Source organism: Propithecus coquereli, unplaced genomic scaffold (genome assembly GCF_000956105.1).
Source record: "Propithecus coquereli isolate 6110/MARCELLA unplaced genomic scaffold, Pcoq_1.0 Scaffold8, whole genome shotgun sequence".
Lineage (NCBI taxonomy): Eukaryota > Metazoa > Chordata > Mammalia > Primates > Indriidae > Propithecus > Propithecus coquereli.
In genome coordinates, this window is record NW_012154173.1 from 11,350,535 (window position 1) to 11,377,353 (window position 26,819).

Consider the following 26,819-nt stretch of genomic DNA (forward strand, 5'->3'; position numbering starts at 1 on the left):
TAAGCCAGAGTATAACTCTAACCTTCAGCAGCTTTTATACTTCCATGTGCAAAAAATTTTGTCAATTTTTTTATTGTACATAATGTAGGTTAAGGATAGCAGTTAGGATTAGCATTTTATGGCATGTAAACAGCTGAATGTTCTCAGTCCAATGTAAACTAACAGGTACATAATTGAGTCCTTATGGCATTTATTAGTTACTTACATGGAAAGTCCACAGATAAATATATCTATATATACATCAATATATGAATATAAACTTATATATATTTTCAAATGGATAATTAGAAATGTATGGTTCTACTGTGTTTTGGCTTGGTGTTACAAAGGACATTTAAATTTTTATTGAAAATTTTATTCATACTTGTATTCATGTAAAATAAAAAAAATTAAGTATATTTTATGTAAAAAATAAACCTATCTTGGGTGGTATAACTCATTTGCAGGTTGTGACCCTATACCCAGGCAGGACTGTAAATCCACACTGTGTGCCTGTGACTGATTTGGGATTTGGATTTCTGATTTGGCTGAGTGATGTGTAAAAACCTCAAGTAGTCAACAGCTCCCTATTGGCTGTGCATCTGAGGAGCCCAAGAGCATTGTTTATTCCAGCAAGTGTCTGGAATACATTATAGGCGATAAATTGGCTCCTGCTACTCCCGTTTTGGAGAATATGAAGAATTTTATACTGTGCTAAAATAAATGTACTTTGTGCAAATAATTTTCCTTAATAGAAAATTCTGACTCTATCTTCTGAATCTAATACTGCCAACATTCTAAACATACGGCATTTCTAAAAAAGCAACAATGAAATAATTCTCCACACCTTCCAATTCAGAAACTGGTTCAAAATTTAGATCTGTTTTTATGCAAAGGCCATATGAAACTAATTTTCAGAAATTAAAAAAATAAAACGGTAAGATATTTGGGTTGAGAATCGTTCTCTCAAATTTTAGGAAATACCAGGATCAAGGATCAAAAGAATTCTTGTATTAATACATAAAAATTTTAGATGATATGTTACATCTGAATTATCAAGATTGATTTTTACAATATGATTTTCAAATAAATACCATGCCTGCAGTCTTTGACAAGAGAAACTTTCATTGCCTTTGGTGAGTTCTTTGGCAGACACTTATATTTGGTAGTTTGTGGTTATTTCTGCCCCCTCCTTACATAAAATTTTTGATCACCTGAGCTTGAAGAGACTCTGGATTTGCTTTTTTATGTTCTTATATTTATGAATGGGCAGAAAGGATAAGCAGTGGATTCAAAAACACAAAGCCATCCTCGTCGACTAGATAATTTGGTTAATATTTCTATTTTGGGGATGGTATTGGGGTCTTACTGGATTAATGATTTATCAATGCATTGACTTGTACAAGCAGTCTCCCTCACCCAATATTCATGGTTTATTTTGGAAAGTTTCTGGGTCTGCATATATATACACATCAAACAGTTAAGGACCCCAAAATCAGTCTTTGTGTAGATTTCTAATTATTTCCTGTGTGTTGGTCTTATCTCAGAATCTATAATCTGTGGTCTTTGAAGGTGGAGGATTAGGTCTCATTGTTCTGACTCTAACTTCATGGTATCTAGCACAAGTCAACAGATACTCGATGACTGACAGAAACAATAGGAAAGCGTGTGAATCCAAACGATTTTGAAAGAGTGTGTGCAATAATACCTGCATTCATGCCATGCTTTATACTTGCTGAGGCCCTTTGCTTACATTATCTCATTTGATGTGAATAATTGAGTGGGGGTTGGGGAAGGGATTTCATTTGAGGGAGAGAAGAGCCAACATTTTGAGGCTCACTGAAAAGTGATGAGTCTGTATAAGAGCAAATCATCAAGGTATTTGCATATCTTTCACTGCTCGTGATTGGATTCCCTAATCAAGTAAGAGGAAGTTCCTGAAGAAGGAATATCTCAGATTACCCGCCTGTAATGGATGCTTCAGCCAATGCTGAACTACTTTACAGGGTGAATCAAGACTCTCTAGCTCCCATTAGGCTACAGAAGCAGAGGAACTTCCCCCTACCCTCCCAAAGGGTTCTTCGATGCAAAGAAAGACAAAAAGTTTAGAGGAAAGGATAATGAGCTACGCCTGAGCATTTAGTCCAGGCTCCCCCTCCCCGCACGATTTTGGGGTAATCCATTTAACCTTTTTTGCCTCAGTTTCCCTAACAGTAAAAAGAAGTTAGAGTACGTGCCTTTAAGACCACTTCTAAAGTTATTTGAATCTCGGATGTTTTAGTAAGTGTCAGGCTGACTGAATATTCCTTTATATCCTACCCATCCCACCAGAAAAAAGATCACCAAGTCACTCCACCCATCTTTCCCTTCAGGGCCACCTAGCTCCCCCATGGTAACACGGCTAACCCCACCACCCGCTCCTTGTTTCTGAGGCCTCTCATTTAGAAAACGCTGCAGGGGCCCAGGCGTCCGAGGCGCCCCGCGGGGCTGTGGTCTCCCGGCCCAGGCTCCGGCTGGGCGCGGCGGGGAGTCGGGCCCAGGGAAGGGGCTGGGGTGGGGGTCCTGGGAGGCCGAGGGTGCCGGGAAGAGGGCTCCCCTCGCCGGGCCGGCCCCGGTGTTGCTGTGCACTCTGAACCGCGCAAGGGCGCCCCTCGACCCGGAGGCACAGGCGCGTTTAAAAAGGAAAGGAAGAAAAAAGCCACCACTGGCTCGAATTTCTGGAAGCCGAGCAGGGATTTTGCCCTAACCACCGAGGCAGAGCCCCTCTTAGCGCTGCCCTAGCCTCTCCGTCACCCATTTTCGGTTTGCTCTGAGAAGAACGCGTTCCTCAGCCCCGCGTCGCGGAAGCTGTGGCACGAGTAAGTCCGGCCGCCCCCGGCCCCTGGCGCGCTCTTCCCGCCTCCGCGCCGCCGCGGCCGCGCTCCCGCCCCCGCCCTGCCGCTGCGCCGGCGCTGGCCTCAGTCGGGTTGCGGTGACGAGGGGACTTTGTTGTGAAACTAAATCTGACCCCTGGGCTCCCAGGCGGCGGCCCAGAGCCCGTCAGCGGCCCCGCCCGGGGCAGGAGGGCGGCGACCGGCGCCCGGGGAGCGGCGGAGGGGGGCCCGACCTCGGCGAGCGCCACCCGCGCCCAGCCCGCCCGGGCCGCCTCCGAGGCCGCCTTCCCCGCGAGGGCGCCGCAGCCAGGTACGCGGAGCCACCTGGAGGGCGCGCAATAATGGGGGCCGCGCGTGGGGGCGGTCGGTGGCGGGATGCCGCCGTCGCCCCCTGGCCGGGCAGCATTAGGGCGCTGCACGTGGAGGGACGTGTCCGGGCCGCTTTGCTTTCCTTCGGGGAGGTGGTGACTGATTGGGACGTCGGGCAATGGAGGGGAGGATCCTCCTGTCCTGGCCGTATTTGAAGTTTGGTGGCTGTCTTAGACATGTGCTCGCGCTTGAAGCTCCAGTAATGGGAAACATTTGGGGGGCAGCCCGGGCGAGCCGGTATTCATTTGTAGCGCGTTCTGGCCCCGGTATTTCTTTCCTTTGGCCCAAAGTGGTTTGATTGGTCCAAATCAAAGAGGCCAGTTAAAAGAAATAGAGGGGTCGACAATGTCGAGGAATTATCATTTCAGTGAATAATTAGGAAAGCAAGGAAAAATAAACAAGATCTATGCTTTACCTTTCATGAGAGTTGGGGGTGGATGGGTCTGGATAATGCATACTACGTACACAGTTTTCTTTATGTTAATTAAGACCCGCCTCGCTGTTTTGTTCTGGTAGCCAGACTGACTGCTAGGTAGGTAAATCATCTCATAAAAACCAAGACTTCTTAAAAACAATCAGATGAATTTTTTTTCTGAGAGGGACTCAAATCTGTCATGAGGTATGAATTTATTATATATTCAAAAGAATCAGTAGAAAGTGTGTACTCAGCACAGAGGATCCCGGCTGTGAGTGAGGAGTGCAGGACTCATATAGGAGCAGGATGTCTGTGGTGGCCAATGAAAGCACTCTTCCATTCAGAATCCTTAGTACCTAATGGTCCTGTGTCTCTCGCTCTGGGGCGTTCATTCCGTCAGTATTGGAAAACAATACTGGATGCAGTGTACCAGGCATCTTGTTACATGGATAAAAATGGTTTCTGTGCTAAAGGAGCAGCCTGGTGGACAATTGTGACCCAATGTGACTAGTGCCCCATGGGAGAAAAAGCAGATGGGCAAGGCTTCCTGGAGGAGCAGCCTGGATGAGTCTTGGAGGCTATGTAGGAGTCTGGGTGGAAGGAGAATTGGCCAGGTGGAGAGTTGTTGGCACTATGGGCATCTGGAAGTTGTCTGGTGTAGCTGCGGGTGAGCAGGAGAGGCCTAGAGTAGAGTGATGAGCTGGGATGGTAGCTGGGACCAGATTACAAAGGGCTTGGATGTCAGACCAAATCAGACTAAATTAGATCTGTTCCCTGCTTAATAGAAAGCACAGTCTAACATGTCTCACCATTGGAAACATGTGAAGGCCTTGGAGAGAAGGCAGAGGAAAGTGCTAATTAAGATAGGTTACAAAATAAGAACTGTGAAAAAGATCTAATAGTGGAATTTAGCCTGTAAAAAAATCAAAATGTTCACAAAAAGGTAATTAGAGAGAGAGAAAGTGGTACAATAACAGTATTGATTTACTAATTGTTATCTTAATAGCCTCAAATGCAGCTTCTAAAAGTGTCTAATTGTCCTTAAGCAATTGACTTATATGATCTAGCTAATCATTTTTGGAAGTAAATCTAGAGACAATTAAGCATACTGCATGCATTATGGTTTTATGACCTTTTATCCTTTACAAAGTGCTTATCGTCCACTTGCACAGAATTTATTGAGCATGTACTATGTGTAGGACGCATTATCAATGTTCTCTATCCTATTAGATGGCATTAATGTCATTGTACTGATGAAGAAACAGGCTCAGAGTGGTTAATTTTTCCAAGATTCTAGAGTTGGTAAGTGCCAGAGTTACAGACTCAATTCCCTAGCCTCCTACTCCAGGTCTTCAATAGTCATTTTCTATACCCTTTGACTCATCAGGACTGGCTCTGCTTTTGGCTTTCTTCCCTTCGTTATTTCTATCAGTGAAAGAAGCAGCTAAAGTAATGGTTTTTAGGTTGGCATATTACACACAGTTGAAATGGATATCTCAGTCATTGGCTTACAGAATCATATGTCAAAGAGAATCTGAGTGAGCTTGGCTGATAGGCAGAAACTAACAAGGTGAGAATTTCACAGGGATGAATCAGTTCCCCAAATATAGAACAGAGGAATTATGACTTGAAAACAGGTCATTTGCAGAAGAATTTGAGTGTCCTTACAGCTCAGTAAATGCCAATGGTGTTCAGATCCAGAGGTCATTGACGGGTGGGCATGTCCTACAGAGGTGGATCAGAAAGTTAAGTAACTCATTTAAAAAAGATGTATAATTAGGTGTGAGGCCTAGAGGGGAAAGCCCTTAGGAAATATCATCATAATCTTCAAATATTTCCAAGACTGTTTTGTATAGGAGGATGTTAAAATATGTTTGTGTTGATGCACAAGAAAAATTGACCCTAGAGAAGAGGGTTTGTTGGGTCTATTTCAGCTTGGTATAAAGAAAAGCTTAAAGACTATATTTCCAGCTCTAGACCAGGTGGCTTGACAAACTGGTGAATTTCTGTCCCCAGAAGTGTCCATGCGGAAGCAAGTTGGCTATCTGCCAAGGATGTTTCAGATGCTTCCTGCCCTAGGTGTAGAGAAATTTGGATTCCACCACTTCCTTCTATGACCCCCTCACAACATCTCTTACCATGGATATTTCCGTCATGTTATGCCACCCATTAACTGTTTTCTCATGGAATTGTGGGGAGACAGGTTTCTTAAACCTTTCTAGCTTGCTATAACGTAAGTTGTCCTTCAGTTTTAAGGAAAGAGCGAAAGTCAAAGAAATCCTGAGTCAGTGCCTCTTTTCTGACAGCTTAATGCTTTCTCCATTACTGTCTTTTTTATTTTTGGTTTTCTGGCCTCTAAAACTGCAGTCCTGCAGTCTGATTCCATCAGGCAATCCTTACTCTGGTTAAGGAGCAACGAAAAGGGAGAGTCAGCATCCAGGAAATGAGAAAATTGCTTTGCTAAACTTTAGTTTTGATTGTCAAGGGTCTGGAGGGTGGTGGAGTAGAACAGGGGTGCATCTATTCTCTCATCCCTGATTTAATTCCTAAAAAAAAATTAAACTTATAGGATCATATCAATTATTGACATATCAATTGAACCTTAATATTAAAGAACATTAAATTTCTAATCCTCACCTCTTAAACTAAGGATATATTTTTCAGCTCCTTCTCCACCAAAAAATGAACATTATTGGTTTTGAAACCCTATAATTTACTCAAGTAGGAATAAATGTCACCTACATTCAGAAGAAGTATTGGTGTATGAACATCTGGACAAAGATTAGCACTAACATCATGTTTAATTTGAAGGGGCAGGGAGTTGTCAGTATGCCCAGTGAAGAACACAGTCATGATCTAAACAGTTTCTTACTTTCTTGATGTTACTGGGAAAAAGAGGTTGACAACTTATAGATATGTAAGTTGTAGCATATTTTTAAAATATGCCTTTATTAAGCTAATAGCTCAATGCGTCTTGATAGTTATGTACACCCATATAACCACTACTGTTGAGATACAGTACATTTTCAACACCCCAAAAAGTTCCCGCAGGCCACTCTGCCGTGCACCAACCCCCTGCCCTTGGCACCAGGTAGCCACTGTTTTGTTTTCCATCATGGATGAATTTTCATGGTGTATTTTAACATCTTAAGAGATGTTTGGTGGTAGATCTCTCTGTATAAAAAGTAAAGGACTAGATGTTTCATATTTCTTCCTTTCCTTTTGAATAAAGTAAGAAAATTCATCACTTTAGGTGTAGTCATTTTGTACTTAATTTGGACCATAGCAAACCATAAAACCACTGAATGGAATCAGTTTTATTTGCCACCAATTCTGAAGCTTAAGTTATTTTAAAACCGAAGCTGTAGACTGAATAGGTTGAGAAGCTATTTCTATGATACATTGTAAAAAAACATTTATGGAGGACTCACCATGCCTTAAATTCAGTAGATGCAGGAGAATCAATACACCAACCTGGTGAATTTCAGATAATTTTATTACGTATGACTACATTATAGTTTATTTTCTCTTGTATGGCTGAATTTCCTTATTACATGTAGGATTTATAGAGCTGTAGTTCTCAAGCTATGTGCTATAGCTGCAGTCCCCAACCCCTAGGACTGGGCTGCACAGCAGGAGGTGAGTGGCGGGCCAGCCAGGGAAGCTTCATCTGTGTTTACAGCCACTCCCCATCACTCACATCACCATATAAGCCTCTCCTCCTGTCAGATCAGTTGAGGCATTGGATTCTCCTACAAGCACGAACCCTACTGTAAACTGCGCGTGCAAGGGATCTAGGTTGCAGCTCCTTATGAGAATCTAATGCCTGATGATCTGAGGTGGAGCTGAGGTGGTGATGCTAGTGCTGGGGAGCGGCTGCAAATACAGATTATCATTAGCAGAGAGGTTTGGCTGCGCAATAAATGTAATGCGCTTGAATCAGCCCAAAACCATACCCCCCTCCCCACCCCCCACCTCCCTGGTCCATGGAAAATTGTCTTTCATAAAACCAGTCCCTGGTGCCAAAAAGGTTGGGGGACCACTGTGCTATGTATAGCATACCACTGTTCCTCAAATTCCTCATGGGTGTACCACCAATCATAATCAGCATTTACTTAGAGTTTTCTTAATATTGTTAACATAGTAAGTGCTATATTAAATAATTTGTAGGTCTAATAGTCTTCAAAATGTAGTTTGAATTAAACTTTGGTTACCAAATAAGCATGTCATCATTCTATTAATAATTAGCATCAGCTCATCTGATTTTCCACTTGCCTTGCATTTTTCAGTTGGAGTTGGAAGGAAGTTGCATATGGTGGCTGCAGAAATATGGTCATATTTGCAGAAATATGGTCATTATTTATAGACAGGCTTCATACTAAAAACTTTAAATCAGCAGTACCAGTAAAGAAGTGGAAAAAGGCCGGGCACGGTGGCTCACGCCTGTAATCCTAGCACTCTGGGAGGCCGAGGTGGGCGGATTGTTTGAGCTCAGGAGTTCGAGACCAGCCTGAGCAAGAACGAGACCCCGTTTCTACTAAAAAAATAGAAAGAAATTATCTGGACAACTAAAAAATATATAGAAAAAATTAGCCGGGCATGGTGGCACATGCCTGTAGTCCCAGCTACTCAGGAGGCTGAGGCAGTAGGATCGCTTGAGCCCAGGAGTTTGAGGTTGCTGTGAGCTAGGCTGATGCCACGGCACTCACTCTAGCCAGGGCAACAGAGTGAGACTCTGTCTCAAAAAAAAAAAAAAAAAAAAGAAGTGGAAAAAATCTATAAAAGAAAATTAGTGTAGACGTTTACTTCTACAGAAACCACATTGACAGCTATAGAAGACTTTCACCAAGGTAGAGATCAAGTTGTTTTTCATTACTGGGTTCGGTGGTTGGGATGGCCCCTTTCCTATTTGAAAGACTGATGTGTATATGATTTCTGAGTCTGACTCATCTGAGTATGCCCAATCTCGGTTTCCCTTAATATAACCAAATTTCTTAGGAGGTGAGGAAAGCAAAGAAGAGGTGACAGACATGGCACCTTGTGGCTTCTGGAGCCATGAAGTAGTGAGTTGAGAAGGTCTCTGGAGGTCATTTATCCAATGGCTCATTTCACTACAGGCTTCTGTTTGTAAATTTTCTTAGAGACCCCTTGATTTGATATGTTTATTCAGTCTGTAGTTGTAGTCTTCTGGGGACATATTTCAGAATAGCCCTTTTCTTTTCTATAAAGCAATGTTCAACTACTAGTTTCCTTCTGCTTCTCAGGAATGTTAGAAAACTCAACACTTAGTGAGGAGGCAAAGAATAAAGTGATGGTGTGTTGTAATGAAAATATTCTTTCATCCAAGGAGCCGCAAGTTATTAATAGTGTCGATGAGTCTCTGGTTCATTAGAGATGATTAATGTGGCATCTAAATTATAATCTTTTTTCCAAAATCAGCAGGGAAAATTAAAATACATATAATGTATAAAATAAAAAAGAAATATTGTTTTCTTCCCAAGCATATTACACCCAACCTCCACCCCCACCCTATTTTTCTTCGATCTAGAAAGTCTGTCCCAATGGCCTGCCTGGCATGGCCCTTTCTCTGTCTACTTCATTCTCTGTGATCTACGCATTTATTCCAACTTCTCCCCTCCGAAGCCGTTGTTCTGAAAATAGCCAGTATATTGGCGATGAGCTAGAACTAAAATAAAAGAAGGTTAATTTTTACCTGTAAGGTGAGGTGGTGTTGCTAATTTTATCAACTGCCTGGTTTTAGCTGATGGGTAGAAAAAGAATAGTAAGTGTCTATGTAGGGTGACTGTAGATTTAACCAAACCTGGAAAATTTTAGATTTAGAGCTCTCGAGTACTTTGTTTCCTTTTTTAAGTAGTAAGGGCTGTTTGTAGAATTGGGGAGAAAGATTGGCAGCCCAGGGAGAGTTTAAATTATAGCAGGAATGCACAGAAAAGATGTTTTGTTTGACATGCTTTAAAGTTTCTGTGTTTAGAACCATTCTGTAGTTTGAAAATTAATTGGCTTATCGATTACAATCGGGTATAAAATATCACTCCCAAATATGCACCACTGAACTCTATGGGTATAATTATAATGTCATCACCTGGGGTCCAACTTCATAATGCCTCTGGGCCCCCGCGGGGTATTTTGAACGATTGCAAATTTCTGTCAGATTAGAGTCTCAATTTGATGTTTTTTGTAGGGTTTGTTTTATCAGTACCTAAATCTAATGTGTATTTGCCATAGTTTATTTGCCAGTGTATGTACGCTAATTTCAACTCTTTTCTGCCCCACTCCCCCAAGAGTAGAAAATGTAAGGAAGTTCCTAAAGCTTTCATTAATCTGGTGTCAGGCAAGTTCACCTAACAAAGTCAGCTTTTCATCAACAGTCCAAAATCTTGCTTTCTACTACACCTCCTTCATTCATGGTCGGCGAAGACCCTGACTGTGTTCTCCTTCCTCACTTTGCCTGGCTGGGTTTCTTTGAGCATAGGACTGAAAAAGGCATAGTGCCCTCAAGTGTTGAAAAGACCAATTCAAATGGAGCCATCACTCGTCTTTTCTTCCTTGTTGGGAAGCCTCCTAATGTTCCTCTTGCCACCTGTAACAGACACCAGGCAAGCATCTGGCCTGGGACTGTGAATGCAAGTCAGGAGCTCCACTGCCTGGAGCTGTGGGGGCCTCTGCCCTGTCTCTGTGGGCTGTGGTGACCTTGGAAGGGGCTGCTTGCTACCATCTTCCCTTGGAGAACATCTTCTTCTCCAGTGGCCTCATATAGCTAGAAAATATGAAGAGTCAGGCTGTGTTTAAATGCATGCCTAGCCTGACACTGTGCAGCTTTTTCTCAATGTTTTGTTCAGTTGATCTTTTTTCCTACTTAGAGAGTTGGTGAAATACATTTCAGAAAGAGGCTTTTCTCTATGATCAGGGTAAATAGCTAACCCAGAGTCTTGGACTTGGCAGCTAGGGTCCCTGGATACCTCTTGGTCCTTGTCTCTTTATGAGAAAATCTTTACTTCAGTGGCCTATAGCAGGGTGGGCTCCCATTGTGTACAACTCTAAGGGGCACCCCTCTTCTGAAGGGTACTGCCATAGTTGACTTGAGAGTGGGTAAGTAAAGGATTTGGCCATTTGGGGTAAATGCACAAGTGGGTGATTAATCCAGTTCCCTGCTTTAGCAAGATGAATGTCATGGATGCCCTTTGAATGGGTAATGGCCACCAGACTTATGGCACCTTGCACTGTAGGGGCACCTCTGATACCAAGGCACCTGCCTCTTGTACTCCACGTGTCCCCCAAAACAAACCTCATTCCACTCATCCTTCTATCAGTGTGTACCATCCCCCACCCCCAACCACTCTATACCTGGATTAGCCTCCCCACAGTCTTCTACTCCTTTTCTAGGAACCACTCCTTGGTTTAATCAAGGTCCCTGAGAAGTTCATCTCTGAGTTTACCTCCATATGTGCTTATGTGTAGGTCTATACAGTTTTATGAATAGCTACTCCATGTGTGTAGGTAGGTAGGTAGGTAGGTAAGTAGGTGGATAGATAGACATTGTCACCCGTTCTTGCTTGGGACTATTTCTTAAGGTACTCAGACAAATGCTCAGGACCAAAAATGTGATGGATGCTTCTCAAGTTGATTGAATGATAGCACCGCCATTTAACTACCCACCTAATTCTAGCTTAGAGTTTACATGTATTCAAAAGTTGCCATGTATCAACAACACTCATTCATTCATTTATTTATTCATTCATTCACAATATTTAATGAGTGCCATATGTGACACAAATGAGAGAGTAAGGCATGGGACCTAGCCTTCATGGAGCTACAGTCTAGTAGAGGAGATAGGTAGAGAAGTAATTGCAGTCCCACTAGCTAAGTGCTATAATGGAGGCAGGCTTATTTATAAACCATGAAAGATCAAGTCCAGCGAGGAAATTAAGGGTTTACCAGAGCTAGGCTCCTAAATATCAGTAGACCCAGTCATATCATATATTTCATGGTTTGGATTGACATGTAGAAATCTGGAAACAACTATGCTGATTTAGCAAGCACTGGAGGATTTGTAAATAGAGTCCATGACTCTCTGCAATTTTTGATTTTTGAGTGATGGTCTTTTTTACTAGAGGCATCTACCTGAGGTAGATGAATGCTGACTGCTTTGACTTCTCAGTGATCTCTGTCTTTTCTTTTTGGCCCAGAAAACAATAACAAACACGATATTTAGTACAGAATAGTTTCATCTTCAGCAGAAATAAAATTACAAATGAAATACCTTTCATGCGCATGTAACTTGACCATTCTTAATACCTTAAACTGTTCAGTAAGTTCAATATGAAAATATGGAAAAGAAACACATGGGAAATAATCCTGGAATATCAAATATACAGAATTTGATTGAAATGTGTTCTCAGGACAGGTATGGAGAAGATGGGAATTTATGGGAAATCAGAGGGGGCTTTGTCTTAGGCCTGCTCCCTTCTGTGAGGAATGAGACTGGGCTTTGTCTTACCATATATAGGTGCACTGTGAGCAATTTATGTGAAATCACTTTCTAAACTGTAAAGTGTTTTACCGATGTAAGGCAAGATTATTATCATTATTTTAAAATCCCACCTTAGTGCCTGGAAAAGTTAATATGCCTCCCTAGAGTAACATAAGCAATGACAAACAGTCTAGTATATTCTGTAATATCTCTTCCCTGATTATACAAGGGATCCTCTAAAAGCAATGCTGGTTAATTTTAAGATTCTGTTCTGAAATTTTGTACAATTGAAAATAGAGTGCTATGTGTTGTTTTCTTGGCTTCACAGATCGTAAGTACATTCATATGATTTCTGTTTATTCACAAGCTGAAATTATAAAATTGTTTCTCATTAAAATTACAAAAATGTGGTGCTTTAATAAGGGTTCTCAAAATTTTAAGAGTCTAGTTATTTGTGAGTATTATGTTGTCCAAGAGGCATCATCTTTATGTTGACCATGGGTTAGGCATATCTTTTGCAGCGTTGATAATTGTGAGCAAAACAAACAGAAGTGAGAATTACTCCAGTATTGCAAAATTGCTTCTCAAATAAGCCATGCTTGGAATATTTTACCTGAAAAATGTGTGTGCAGATGCATATACTCATTAAATTATAAAATATAAAATATTTATATAAAATATAAAGCTGTAAGATATCATCCAGTTAAAATCTCCCATTTCACAGATATTGAGTTGAGAGTTGAGTGTTAACAGAGAGCCTATATTATTTGCCTGAGATCATTCAGCTGTTTAGTGGCAGAGTCAGAACATGAATTCAGATTTCTTGATTTCCACTACAGTGGTTTTCCTAACATACTAGCGGGCAGAAATTCAAGTACCTTTACAAAAAGTGATACTGAGATTAAACTGCTACATGTTCTTTGTTGTCTAATTTTATCTTGGGTAATATTAAGATTGTATTTTCTTTTTTGCTTAAAATTACATGTATATTTAAATATCTGCATTAAAGTTTACATGCGACATACAGAATAATTTCTCAGTTGCCAAGCTCAAGCAAGAAAATCTGAGAATATCTTTTGGGTTTCTCATTTGAGCATAAGCATGAAAATTAATTCTGAAAGTTAGGAAACTAGAATGGGCAGCTAGATGGCTATATTATTCTTTTTTTTTTTGAAGGAAGCTAAATGTAGATTATATGTCAAAATACTACATTTACTGTCCATGTTTTGAAGCATCCCCCAAACCCATTCTTCCTGAAGGTGTTGAGTTTCTGAAGGTGCAGACTTGATCATCCGTGAAACTGTGACCTAATGTAAACTTGCTTAAAAATAGTATAATAATATCCTTGCCCTGAGGGTAAAACACTCAACTCTAGTTTTTTCTCTTTCATCCTTGCCCAGACTACAATCATATTTCTTTGTTAGTATTTCCTCTTTGCATTGTGGTGCAATTGACGTTGATAGATAGCATGGAGAAACTGAATGCAAAAAGAAAAAAGAAGAGGAAAAAAAAAAAGCTCTTGTACTGTTGGCTCAAAAATAATGTGTGTGGAAAGCTCTTTAGCTGCTCCCCTCCTGCTCCCCAACATTCTTTTTTTTTTCCTTGGGCTGCAGCTGCTGACAGCAGGCACAACAGAGCTATAATTTGGCCACATTTGGCTCATGTAGATTGTGATAAACAATGAGCCCATAATATTTATTTTAAAGATTCATTCAGTGAAGGTAAGTGTTCTTGACTTGTGTATACATGCTAGTAAATGGAAAGCCGCAGATGTGAAGACCAACTCTTAATTTCATGGCACACAATTAATACGGCTGCTTGATGCTCTGTTGTTCACAGGTGCAGGGGTGTTGGAACCCTTTGAAGAAGTGTGTAGCTAATAGCCCATATATAATTCAGAAGAAGAGGTCTTCGATGGAAGACTCCCGGGGGATAAATGGACAATCTGTAAGTAAACAGGACGTCAGTCCTAAGGAAAGAGTTATTACTTTTAAAATCATAATGGCTATTTTCATTGTAACCTGAGTGTCTGGAAATTTCTCAAAAGCTCTGTACCAATTTTTAATGATTTTGAAACTTAAGAATTAGGTAGTACACTATTTCCTCATCCTAACCTAATTTATATCTTTTCTTAGAGGTATCAGCTATCAAAAGTAGAATCCTAGAGGAAAAAGCCAACCTTTAGTATTCTGTAATTACACTAATATGCATAACATAATTTTCAGGCTAACATTTTCCTTTGCCTTAGGGAAAACATATATTTGTCTCACAAAACTTGAAATTAATGTTTACATTTTGGATTATTTTATACGCATTTGTTTTATGAATTTATATATGTACGTATGTATCTTTAAAAAGTGTGTTTTGTGTAGAAATTTCACAGTTTAACGATCTCTTGAATGGGCTTTAAATTAAGAGAGCCTTAGGGTATACTTTGTTTGTTTATCTTGTGAACAGAAGAGAAAGGGTTCAGAAATTTTCCTCAGGTTCATAATCAGGAAGAAAGAAAGCTTCCTTTGGATCATAAATAAATATTCCCAATTAGAGGTAATCTTACAAAATAACCTTTGAGCTATTTAGAACTTGAATAACTTAATGAGTTTTAATTTTAAAAAAGCATATTTCAGTAAGGTAAAGTTGTTTCTTTGGAAAATTTCCATAGCAATATTTGGGGAGGCACATGTGACTTTGCATTTTAAGTTTTCCGGTCAGATGCCATGCTTTTAGACCTGTGGTTTTACAGCTCAACTTTGTTCACAATAGAATTATTGCAGACCTGAAGTGTGATCTTTAGTAATGCTGTTGTGGTTCCTGTAAATGTGTGTTTTACAAGACCTATTGGTGTTATGCAATAAGCAGTAACTGCTAATGGATGAGAATTTTAATAACAAGTGGTCGAGTGCTATCCAGGTAGTCTTGCACTCGGGCTGTATGCAATTACAGAGTGTGTTTTTATGGATCTTCTAAAGTCATCACGGGAGGTAATTCACGTAAAGCACTTCACATCACTTTGTATGGCATAGCTTTTACCCTAAACAGGAAAAGCGCCCTCAACCCATTTAATTTGTTTGTTGAAACTCCTGTTATGGGTCTGTGATATTTGATTTTGTTATGTTAAAAACACTTGTGTAGCTCATATAAAATAAATGAAAAATCAACTCACTAATAACTCACATGCATTGACTTTTTTGCTTTGCTCATTAGTTGGTGGCAGGTTGATGTGCTGGAGAATCACCAACAAATTTAAGAGTATCTGCAAAGAAATATCGCCAATAATATTTCTTTCGCTATTTCATATTATGCGGATTCTAATTTAAAACTGATGAGATTAACTACGATTTGAGACTAAAATAACAAATAGATAAAAAATGTAAAGATTAAAAAATTACTTTGGCTATCATAACAAAAAGACATTTTAGTGGGTGATCTAATTGCATATCATTTCGTTCTTTTTTTATGTGAGAGTGAAGCAGTTTTGTTCTTGGAACGTATTTGGCTATCTCAGAGGTACAAAACTAGGGAGGGATATTTCTCAAGGGCAAACACTGTGTGGTGTTGGTTGGAGAAGCTGTTTCCTGGCAATTTGGCTCTTGCTCGTTCACTCTGTCTCTTCGGAGGCCCCTTGGTGGAGGCCCTGAGTGGGCTGCTGTGTGGGCTCCATGCTTGCTTCCTTGGCTCTCAGCTTTCCTCTTTCCCTCAGGAAGGTGGGGAAAGAGCTCAAGAGGGAAGGAGGACCTAACTTAGCTGAAAACATTAAGGTAACTCAGGAAAATAAAAGATCTAAAGGTGTTTAGGACCAGTAGCTAAGTGCTCACACTTGTAAACATGATAGAACTTTCCCTTGCTTATCACAGTCATCTTTCTAAAGTTTATCTTACAAAAGTTTCAACCATATTAAGAGTAAACACAAGAGTATCGTGTACCCTGGTACCCGCTTCTGCACTGAGCAGTATTCTGCTATTCCCATTTCATCTTACTACCACCTATTTTCACACCAGCACTGAAAGATTACGAATTTTTTACAGCGTTTTTTAAAGATAGAATTTACATGCATTGAAAGGCACAAATCTTAACTGTCCAGTTTTTACAAATGAATATAGCCATGTAACCTACACCCTGTTATAAATTAGAACATTTCCATCTCCCTAGCAAATCCTCTTGTATCCTTTCTCACTCAGTACCTCCCATCCTCTGGCCCCATAGGCAACCACTGTTTCAGTTGTCTACACCTTTGATCAGCTGTGCCTGTTCTAGAAGTTCCTGTAAATTGAATCCTCACACAGTGTGCTCTCTTTGGTACCTGGCTTCTTTCATTTAGCATCAAGTGAAATTCACCAGTGTTGTTGCATGCATTGTAGGTTATTCTTTTTTATTGATGACTTGTATCCATTGTATACATTCTTTTTTAAAAAATTATTAAATATATTCTAAGAACTATGGGAACCTTGATTTTTGCATCTGTAAACTGAGAAGAGTGAAATCCACATAACCTAATGTCCTCTCCAGCTTTATTGTTTTATAACTCTTACTTTCTTCCACTCTTATTGAGTTTTGCTCACAGAATGACACCTGCTAATGGCCCGTTCTGGACTGTGCCTCTTCCAGTAAGACTTAAATACTTGCCTCCCTAAGCATAGTCTCGAAAGGAGTAAGACCTTCGGTTTTCTTATCAGAAAAATGATATTAAAAGAAAAAAAGCTTCTTGAAAGTTGATGCACACAGCTCCAGTTTACAAAATATATTTGTAATTCTCAACGTGTGCAATTATTCATGTAAAATTATGAATCTCCATTGCCTTTGTAAACAATGATTCTTTCTCAAGTCTCCGTGGTTCTTTCTCTTCTCCATAGACAGAGATATGACCAGCTTGGGGAGGAGGCGGCAGTGCCTGTTCATTCTTCCTTTTAGCCCAGGGCTGTGGGCTGAGCAGGAGGCTAACTCCCAAGACAGCTGGTGAGCCTGAGCCTCAGTCACTCTCTCTGTGGGAGAGGTTGAAAGGAGCTTCCCTGTCATTTCAGTGAGCGCGAAGGTGGCAGGGCAGGGAAGCCCTTAAACGAGGGCACGTTCACGCTTAATCTTGGTGCTACCGCTGTGCATTGTGGGATTTGAAGTTAAGATTTTTGAGGTGGCTCATGACGCTTGAGGGAGGGAAAATGGCTAATTATGTGAACATTGAAAAGCGCAATATTCCTGTACTGTAGCCTCTTGACCGTAGCAGAGTTTTGGAAATGTGTCTACCATGTGATGAGGGACCATGGGCAGAGGTGAAGCAGCTTCTCATTTTGGTACTACATAGACACAGCATTGAGCAAAAATGCTAAATCAGGAATTCTACCTTTCTTATTCTGGAATGTTCTGCATACGTGTCTCCCACATCTAGGAAAAGGGAGTAACTCGTGATTTTGTAAGTTCTATCCACTCTTCTATTCACTTCATGGGGACATAATGGAGAGGAAGAGGTTTGCGGGGCTTTACATCATTTCTCTCTCAATTTTGGCCACCTTTCTATTTGCCTCTGAGGAGTTCCCGCCTGGAGGAGCACAGCTCCACCTTCTCTCAGCAGCGCCATTGCAGCCGCGCCACTCATAGCTCAGTGGCAGTCCCGATCCAAGGTAAACATCTCAGAAACACAAGCATTATAGAGCAGAGCTATGGCTGTGTCTTTCAGTTTCTCTATTATATTAGGATTTCTATAAAGAAATCATGTCAAGTTAAAAAAAGCATCTACTAACTCTTTGAAAAAAAAGGGAATTAAAAAAATAAATTGGTATATTTTCCTTATGAAGCTGTGAGGCTTGCATTTAAATCTCACCGCTCAGTAACACAAACCTTGTGTCTGAATCAGACAGGCAGCCTAGTATATTGAGAACTACATTTCAAATTTGGAGTCAGAAGACCTGGTTTTACCTTTTACTAGTTGTATGACCTGGGGTGGATTTCCAAGCATCAGTCTCTTCTGCTATAAAACAGAGAAGATAATATTTGCCTTCTCTTATTTAAAATCACAATTTTGTAGGTCAAGTGGGATCATGTATTTAAAAGTTCTTTGAAAACTAAAAAGTGTAATATAACTCTAATGCACTTTTTATTGGAAACATCTCTAGAAAAATGTGGTCATGAATAAAAAATTATCTGACCACCTGCAAGTCTACAATAAAATTTTTAAAAACGCAACCATCATACCTGTGCCAGGTATAATTAATATAAACACCAACACTACATACGTTTGATCATGCTGTTGTCAGCTGGTAGGACGAGGGGGTGGAATTAGGTCTCCTGAGATTCTAAAAGTGTTTTATTATAAATGGTAGACAGATAACTTACTTTTATTTCAAAAATTTCAGATGATGATCTTTAGGAATAATTATGCCTTAGAGCTCCATTGTATTCTCATAACTGTACCGCTTGAGTCTCCTTTTAAATTATGGTAAATTTGTAATGCTAACAGCAGCTTTTGCTGAGATGCTGAGTTTTGCAAGGAAAACCATTAAATCAAATGTATATGCACCGTATTCCTTTACTTGGTGATCCTGGAAATAAAAGGTGACTTTTAACCAAAATGGAAAATTTAAATATTTATTTTATTAATAGAAAGAAACACTGTCTTTAGCAGAAGTTTCTGAAAGTAGTTTGACAAATACAATACACATGTATAGGTCAAATTAGCTGGGAAATTATAAATTAAATCAGGGTTTTATTTATTCAGCTTCACCACAAGTGAGATATTTTATCTAAGTGAAAATTTTAGATAACCTAAATTTAAAATCATAGAATACAGTAATTTGCAATTTCTTTCTTTCTTTTTTTTTTTTTTAAAGCAGAACCATTTCATTGGAAGCCTGCGTTTGTTTTTCAGGGTTGCTGTAACAAAGTGCCACAAACTATGTGGCTTAAAGCAACAGAAATGTATGGTTTCACAGTTCTAGAGGCTAGAACTCCAAAATCAAGATGTTGGCAGGGCCATATCCCTCTGAAACCTGGAGGGGAATCCGGCTTCTCCTTGCTTCTGCTTAGCTTCTGGGGATTTGCCCGCAATCCTTGGCTTTCCTCGGCTTATAGCTGCGGCACTTCAGTCTCTGCCTACATTTTCACATGGCCTTCTCCCCTCCTATGTCTGTGTCTCTTCTCCTCTTATAAGGAAACCAGTCATATTGGATTAGGGCCTAGTGATCTCATCTTAACTTGATTACATCTATGAAGAACCTACTTCCAAATAAGGTCACATTCACAGATACTGGGGATTGGGACTTCAACATATTTATATATTTTTTTGTAGGGATACAATTCAACCCATTACAAAGACTAATAAGAACATGGGGCCTAAAACCTTGTCTATTTGCCTACCTATCCCCCTACCATCTCGGCACCTTGACTAAATCCTGTTTATGTGGTTGCAAGTAGTGGAACTTACCGTGAACTGGCTTAAGCAAATGAAAGGAAAGTCTTGAGAAAAAAGGTATCCAGGAAATAGAGACAGTTTTCTTTTTATTTTACTCTGGACATTTTTTTTCAGTCCTCTTTCTGTTTATAGATTGGCTTTCTCTGTTCCCTTTGCCCAGCACTGGCTGACCACCATGGTTTATACATTACTGGGCCATCCACTGTGTGGAAGGACAGACTCTGCTTGGCCTTGCATGGTCTTGATTCTGTGGCTGAGGGAGAAGGGAGCTGCAGCAGGAACGCCGCAGTTCCCAGAGAAGGCGATGGGCAGGCCACCCAATAGTCACCTTTGATGGACCTTTGGGAAACCCCCAGGCTGTGATCATAGAAGCACCAGCTTCAAACCACAGTTCCAGTCCTATCTCTTCATCTCATGGATGGGGAGATTTAGCCCTCGATGTGCCATCACCTACATTCTAACCATCTTGATGAAAATATCTAATAATGAATATATTATGCAATTATTTTCTAATGCTTAAGGTCCTTTTTACAACTATCAGTTAGAAGCTGTATCCCTAATACGCTAATTTTTCTTCTCTCCATCTGTCGGGTAAGAGTGATGGTTTGCATTGTCAGCACTAGGTAAAGTACCCTAGAGCTGGGGTAAGCTGTCTAGTTGTGATGAGTGCATAGCAAATACATAACTTGAACTTGGGAAGGCAGTTAGGCACAGCGAGGAGAACCCCGACTTGGAATCAGAATACCTGGTTTTCAGTCACAGTTTATTAACTATGGGTTCTTTCAATAAATAACTTTAGGAACGTTATTTCAATTTCTGAGCTTCAGTTTTGTTTTTATAGGTAGACATAATAGGTCTGTATTGCTGGATCCCTGTGACAAAGAAATAAGATATTATATGCCAAAGCACTTTGTAAACTGTAAAGCAATATATATAGCCACTAGTGCCAAGCCCAGTGGGGCATCTTTTTAGAAAGGGCAGGACATTTCATGCCAGAGATACTGCATTAGTCTTTGCTTTGAACTTGGGCAAGTTTTTTTTTTAACCCCTCTGAGCCTCATTTCTTCCTCATTTGTAAAGTTGGGATAATAATACCTTTCTTGCATGATTGTGTGATTAGAAATAACATATGTAAGACATATAGTGAATGCAAGCGCAGATTCTGGAGCCCAGCTTCTTGGGTTCAAGTTTGAGCTGTGATACTAACTAGCTGCATGACCTTGGGCAAGTCCATGTACCTCCCTTGGGCCATTTTCCTTGTCTGTAGATGGGGTGATGATAACATACATCCTAGGTTGTTGTGAAGATTGAATGAAGGTATAGAGTGCATAGAATGTTGCCTGACATACAGCAAATGCTATCTCAGTGTTTGCTGTTATTACTGATATTATTTCTAACATGCCAGGCACACACACAGGAAGAGCTTAAAAACCATGATTTGTTATTTAATTAAAATATATTTGACTGGGGGAATGAAGTACTATCTCTTAATCTAGATGTCACGGACCATTCTAAAGGTTAAGATGAAGTTATGACATGGGATGTCAGACCATGCTGGAAGGAATTAGGCAAAATTTTTCATTCGAGCCCGGAAGGGTGGCTTGGGCACATTAAAAGAGCCCAGATTGGAATGTGATCTGAGAGGGTAGAAAATGCTAGATGTCTAGATTCAAATCGGGCACCAGGTTATATTAGCAGTTGGGTATTTTAGGTAAAAAATAAAACCTAGACAAGAAAATTACTCCAGAGCCAGGACAGTGACATGTTTATATTTCCAGGGCCAAACACAATGTCAGGCCCTCTCCATGCACTCAGTAAACGTTTGTTTATCTGAGCTGGCCAACATCTCGTGTTCTGGTGTAGTTCACTTGGTCCATGTGCACCAAACAGATGGAGTGTGACAAAGATAAAAATTGCTTATGACTGATGCTGGAAAGAAAGGAAAGAGGGCCTGTAACCATTCAGACTCACTGCCCCTGGTTTGCCTCTGATCCAGCATCCTTAATGTGCAGAGATCTGAGAGCTCAAAGAACTATGAACCTGTGTAAATGAGCATTTAGTGGTGATCGCATTAGGATCTCTCTCCCTCTGAGTAAAAGGCACGGACTTTGGGACTTCGTTTTTTTTTTTTTTTTTTTTTGGGGGGGGGGAATGAGGAGAGTAAGGAGAACAGTTTAAATACTTAAAAGGAAAAAAAACCCTTCCTGGTTGCAATTCTATTAGGGATAATGGTAATCACCAGAAGTGTGAACTATAATAAAGCCATTTCGATAGAACAATAATATAACAAATTTTTTTTCTGTAAATGACCCAATAGGAAATATTAATATTATAGGCTTTGCAGCCAGAAGGTATCGCATGTACTCAACTGTGCAGTTGTGGCATGAAAGTTGCCATATACATACAGAACAGAGTCCTGGGACAGTGTTAATGCATGTAGATAAAATAAGGATCCATGCCTTGTTCTGCTGTTAGCACTTGCATGGGAGGTGCGTTTACAATCACACTTCCTTGCCTTCAGGATTTCTCACCTTGTTCCTATCAGACTGGCCTGGTCGTCTTCTATTTGACTTGTTTCCTGTCTCTGGGCCTCATTTTCTTCATTTATAAAATGAAGAATTTGGGAGAGCTCTTCCAATTCTAACAGAGTATGGTTCTATTGGTGTTCATACTATACTGGATAATTGAAGTTAAAATAGTTTAACAAATAAACGTGTGGGGGTTACTAAGGGATGGACTGGAGGAACCATCATAGAAGTCCAGCATCTGTGTGACCTCAAATGCTCAGTTTGACGGTCCAATTCCACAGTTCCAGTATTGCATTTGAACCTCAATGTGATATATCTCTATATTTCTAAATTTTTTCTTTTTTTTTTGCAACCTTCCTTATACCTCAATGAATATTATTTATTTGTTCAGCCCATAGTGTATCTTTATTTTGGCACCAATGTGATAAGGATTCTTTGATGCCCACGTTTCTGTATGTCTATAATTTTCCTTATATATAGTATCATATACAATGTTCCTGTGATTAATTTTAAAAGATGCCTAGACTATCTATATTTTGCATCCCATTCCCAGAATGTGTTTGTGGTGATTTTAAAATATGTTCACAAATTTTTTGATACTCCTCCTTTAAGAGGTGGAGCCACTTGGGTGAACCTCTCCCCTCGAGTGTGGTCTGGACTTAGTGACTCACTTCTGAAAGTCAGGAAAAAGAGCAGAAGGGATGATGTGCCATTGTGGATATTAGGCCACAAAAGCCACTGTGGCTTCCTCCTTGCTCTCTATTGGATCACTCACGCTGGGAGGGGCCAGCTGTGCTGTGAAGACGCTCAGGCAGCCCTGTGGAGAGGCCCATGTGGCCAGGAACCAAAGCCTTCTGCAACAACCATGTAAGTGAGCCCTCCTGCAAGCAGATCCTCCAGCCCCAGTTAGGCCTTGGATGACTGCAGCCCCATCAGACAGCCTAGCCATGTTTCATGAGACCTTGAGCCAGTACCACCCAGCTAAACTCCCAGATTTCTGACCCTCGAAACCGGTGTGAGATGATAAACGTGTGTTATTTTAAAATGCTAATTTTGGGGGTAATGTGTTACACAGTAATAGATAGCTAATACAGTGGATCCTTTCAATGTATTTTTGCATTAAAAGTAGTAAAATAGTATTTTTGAACAGAAGAAATGAAGCTTGATCATTAATATAATTAATTATATAAATAGATATTATATGCTATATATAACTATATAAATATATAATTAGTTATAATAGGTATAATTAATATAATCAACATAACTCTTCTTTCTCCTATTGCATTTCATGCGGAATCAATCACTAGGTATTTTTGTTGATTGGACACATTTAGATGTCAATTTATTTATCTTTATCTGCCCTCTGAAACAGAATCTTTCTTCTTCACACAGAAAGTGCTTTGAACTGCTAATTAGCATGTATTTTATTCTAGCTTGTATTGTCCACCCTAATTTAAAAGTCTGTTTGCCTTCTAGACCCTGAGCTGTTTGTGGGTTGAGAGAATGAAAAAGGAATAACCATCTCCCTCTGTCACTTAGCCTTTTCTCTATTTTGTGCATTGTAGATGTGCAAAATGTTTTGGTTGAAATGAATGAATGAGTCAGTACAATTGCCTGGAGTGGAGGTTTTGTAAACAGAGAGAAATCTTCACCAGTGCTAGTTTGGCAGCTTTCACTCCACATGGCTCCAGGGAACCAAGCACCTTTGGAAAAAGACCAGCATCAAGCTCAGAGCTTTTCTTGCTCTGCCAGGTTTCATGAAGGTAGAGGTATGCTGAAAACAAACACCACTGTTATGAAATCTCATTATCTGGAACTCCGTTAATTAAAAATTTCTGATACTTTGAGGATGAGGTTAATTTTCTATACATTCCTTTATAAAAATAGGGTTATAAAATACATTAACAACATAGATTATTAATAATTTAGCCTGTGTACACGAATACATCAAACAATGTTGGCAAAATAAGTTTAACAATCACATACCAAAATTTCAGGTGCTTTTTGTAAATAAATTTTATTCATTGAAAACATTTTTCCAAGATGCTCTGTTAGGTTAAACTAGATTAATTAATGTTTATATTTCAAAGGAATTTTTGAAATTTCCTTAAGAGGTCTCCCAAATTCAAACTTAACATGAATCAGACTAACATTCTTTTTTTTAAAATTTCGATTCATGTAACTTTGCTAATGTGTACACTCATCTCATATCACTGAAGCAATAGCTGAGCTTGGGTTTTTATTTGTTTAAGTCAGTGCATACCTGTGAGGGCAGAGGAGGGAGCAGGGACTTGGCAGGCAGCTGAGGGCTTGTTTTGGAGTCCTGGCTCAAGTGTGTGCAATCTCTGATCATATCTGAACTAGAGACTTCATCTCTAATATGGGGATAATATTTCAGCCCTGAGTATCTCAGAATTGTTGTGAGGACCTAAAGGCAATCATGAGGGCCTTTATTAAGCAACATAGCAATATATTATTACATACAAATATTACATGTTTATCAGGAGCATGTTTTAATAAAACAGCAAATACATGTGTTTTCTTCCAGGTTGTATAAAAACCAAAAACAACAAAACTTCCAGTGTCCCCTTGAACATTTTTCCTTCTTTGTGTAAGGGAAAGGAGAAAAGAAACTTTTTTAAAATCATCGATTTATTTAATTAATTTTTTTATTTTGAAATATGGTGTTTGTAGTGCAAAGGGATGTAAAAGATAGTTGTATTGGGTCATACAGATATTGAAATGGATGACTATTCATTCCTTAGCTCTTGTTATTACATAAATCAGGTATAAACTAAAATTCTATTTAAGGATCCAAGAATTATGGCAACTTATTTTGATGTTTGAAATTCTCAAATTTTTTATTACATCAAAAATCACTTGGCAAAGTATACAGTCTATACTGATTTCTTTTTTTAATGAGGCTGTTACATTTCTTTCAAAGTACAGCCATCTCAGGGATGTTTTTCAAGAATAAAATTTTATGCTTTGCGCATCTAAATATTAACTTTAACACCAGTCATATTTTACAAGGATAAAAATAAGTGCTGGATTTGAGATTGATTATTTAAAATAGCATTTCTAATTTTCATTTACAAAAAAATAAATTTGCTTGGCATAAGGAAAAATGACCATATATACATTTTACTTTATTTATTCTTAGTGCTCACATTAGTGATTTTTAGTGATTTGTCCATCTAAGTTTCTATGAAACATTTTAAAAATATATGCTTACCTGGCCTCACCGGGTAAGCTAGGAGGGTTCATTTTAAAAATGAGTTCAGAAGTATTTTGTGTGTGGGTGTGTAACGTTATGTATATGAAAAATGTTTATAATTGGTTAGTTACATCTGCATTTAACTACTTGTGTTCTCAAAATAAGAAACTGCTGGTGATGAAATGGAACCCAAAGAACTTATAAAATCCATTCATAAAATTGACTTTTATTAAAATTCATCTGTTAAAAAGGTTACATTACACATTAGAATTAGTTATTTGTTCGGATTCCAGATTATTTTGGGATAAAAGTATACTCACTATTTCCTGTGGACTAACAAAATCAGATCTATATTTTAACCTCATCAATTGCATTTTAATTAGCCTTTTAAAAATTATTATCTTTCCATTTGGCCTAGGATAATTTTATAAAATGTAGTTACTAATTTCAATCAAAATTGATATAGATCCCACTCATTTTAAATTCAAACTGTGAGCCAGGCTGCCATTGTAAAACCAAATGGTAGCCAACAAAAAAATTTTCATATGAACAAGTGATATATTTGTGACATTGAATGAGGACTATAATTCACAGAACCCTCAGTAATGGCAGCAAGAGAAATAACTGGGCTAATTCACACAAGTGTGCAATGAAATTCTATGATGAACTTCTCATTACATTGAGCATTAGAGTCCTTAGAAAGTCGCATTAACTTTTTGAGACAGAGGTGATCTGCTACAATTGTAACTGAGGTTAGTGGCTTTCACTACACTGTTGATAAGAGTTGAATAATAGATTTTGATATTACTTTGGAAGACCAGGCCCAAAATTCTTATAATGTTCTTATCCACCTTCAAAAATGAGAAAAGATAGTAAATGTTAAAGGCATTTGTAAAGGTTAAAAAAAAAGTTTATAATCCAATAATGAAAAGTTTCAGGATGACAAATGGATTTTGCTAAAAAATGAAAAAAATATTGCATATTAACTTTATAGAGATATTGTTCCAAGAGTCCTTTTAAGTTGTTTCCAAAAAGTTGTTTGTATTGACAGTTAAATTCTCCATACATTATATATTTTTAAGTCATTGAACCCATAATAGTCCTTCAGCAAGTTTTGGGAAGAGATGAAATGAGCTGATTTTCTTGGAAGGTATTATGTCCTTGGAGATGTTCAGTGCCTGACTATTACTACAGAAAATAAATAACATGTTTGAGGCATTTACTATGTAGCAGGAACTGTTCTAAGCACTTTACATATATACAGCCTTGGCTCATTACTACTTGGTGATAATCTGTTGGAGACTCTTGCATGGAAAAAATAAGGTGCAACTGGATTACCTCTAAAATCCCTTCCACTGCTAAGATTTAGTGACTCCATGATTTATTACCTAGTGCTTAATGAAAGAGAGGAAGTGGGGCTCTGAGGATCAAGGTGGTTTTTCCATATTCAAGGAGGCAAAATGCATAATGCTCTCTGCTGTTCCTTTGGAGTTAGCATATAATTTTAAAGAAACCTTGCTATATTTTTCCAGAAAGTTTCACGTA

General features: G+C 39.1%; 1 protein-coding gene across 1 annotated transcript in view; it reads left to right on the top strand.

The window, feature by feature from the left end:
- The first annotated feature begins 3,044 nt into the window (after positions 1-3,044).
- Positions 3,045-26,819, top strand: part of EYA1 (EYA transcriptional coactivator and phosphatase 1) — a 326,218-nt gene continuing 302,443 nt past the window's right edge. The window contains exons 1-2 of the mRNA XM_012663113.1: positions 3,045-3,162; positions 13,967-14,074. Coding sequence (XP_012518567.1) covers positions 14,042-14,074 — 33 coding nt within the window. The 5' untranslated portion in view covers positions 3,045-3,162; positions 13,967-14,041. The remainder of the gene's footprint in view (positions 3,163-13,966; positions 14,075-26,819) is intronic.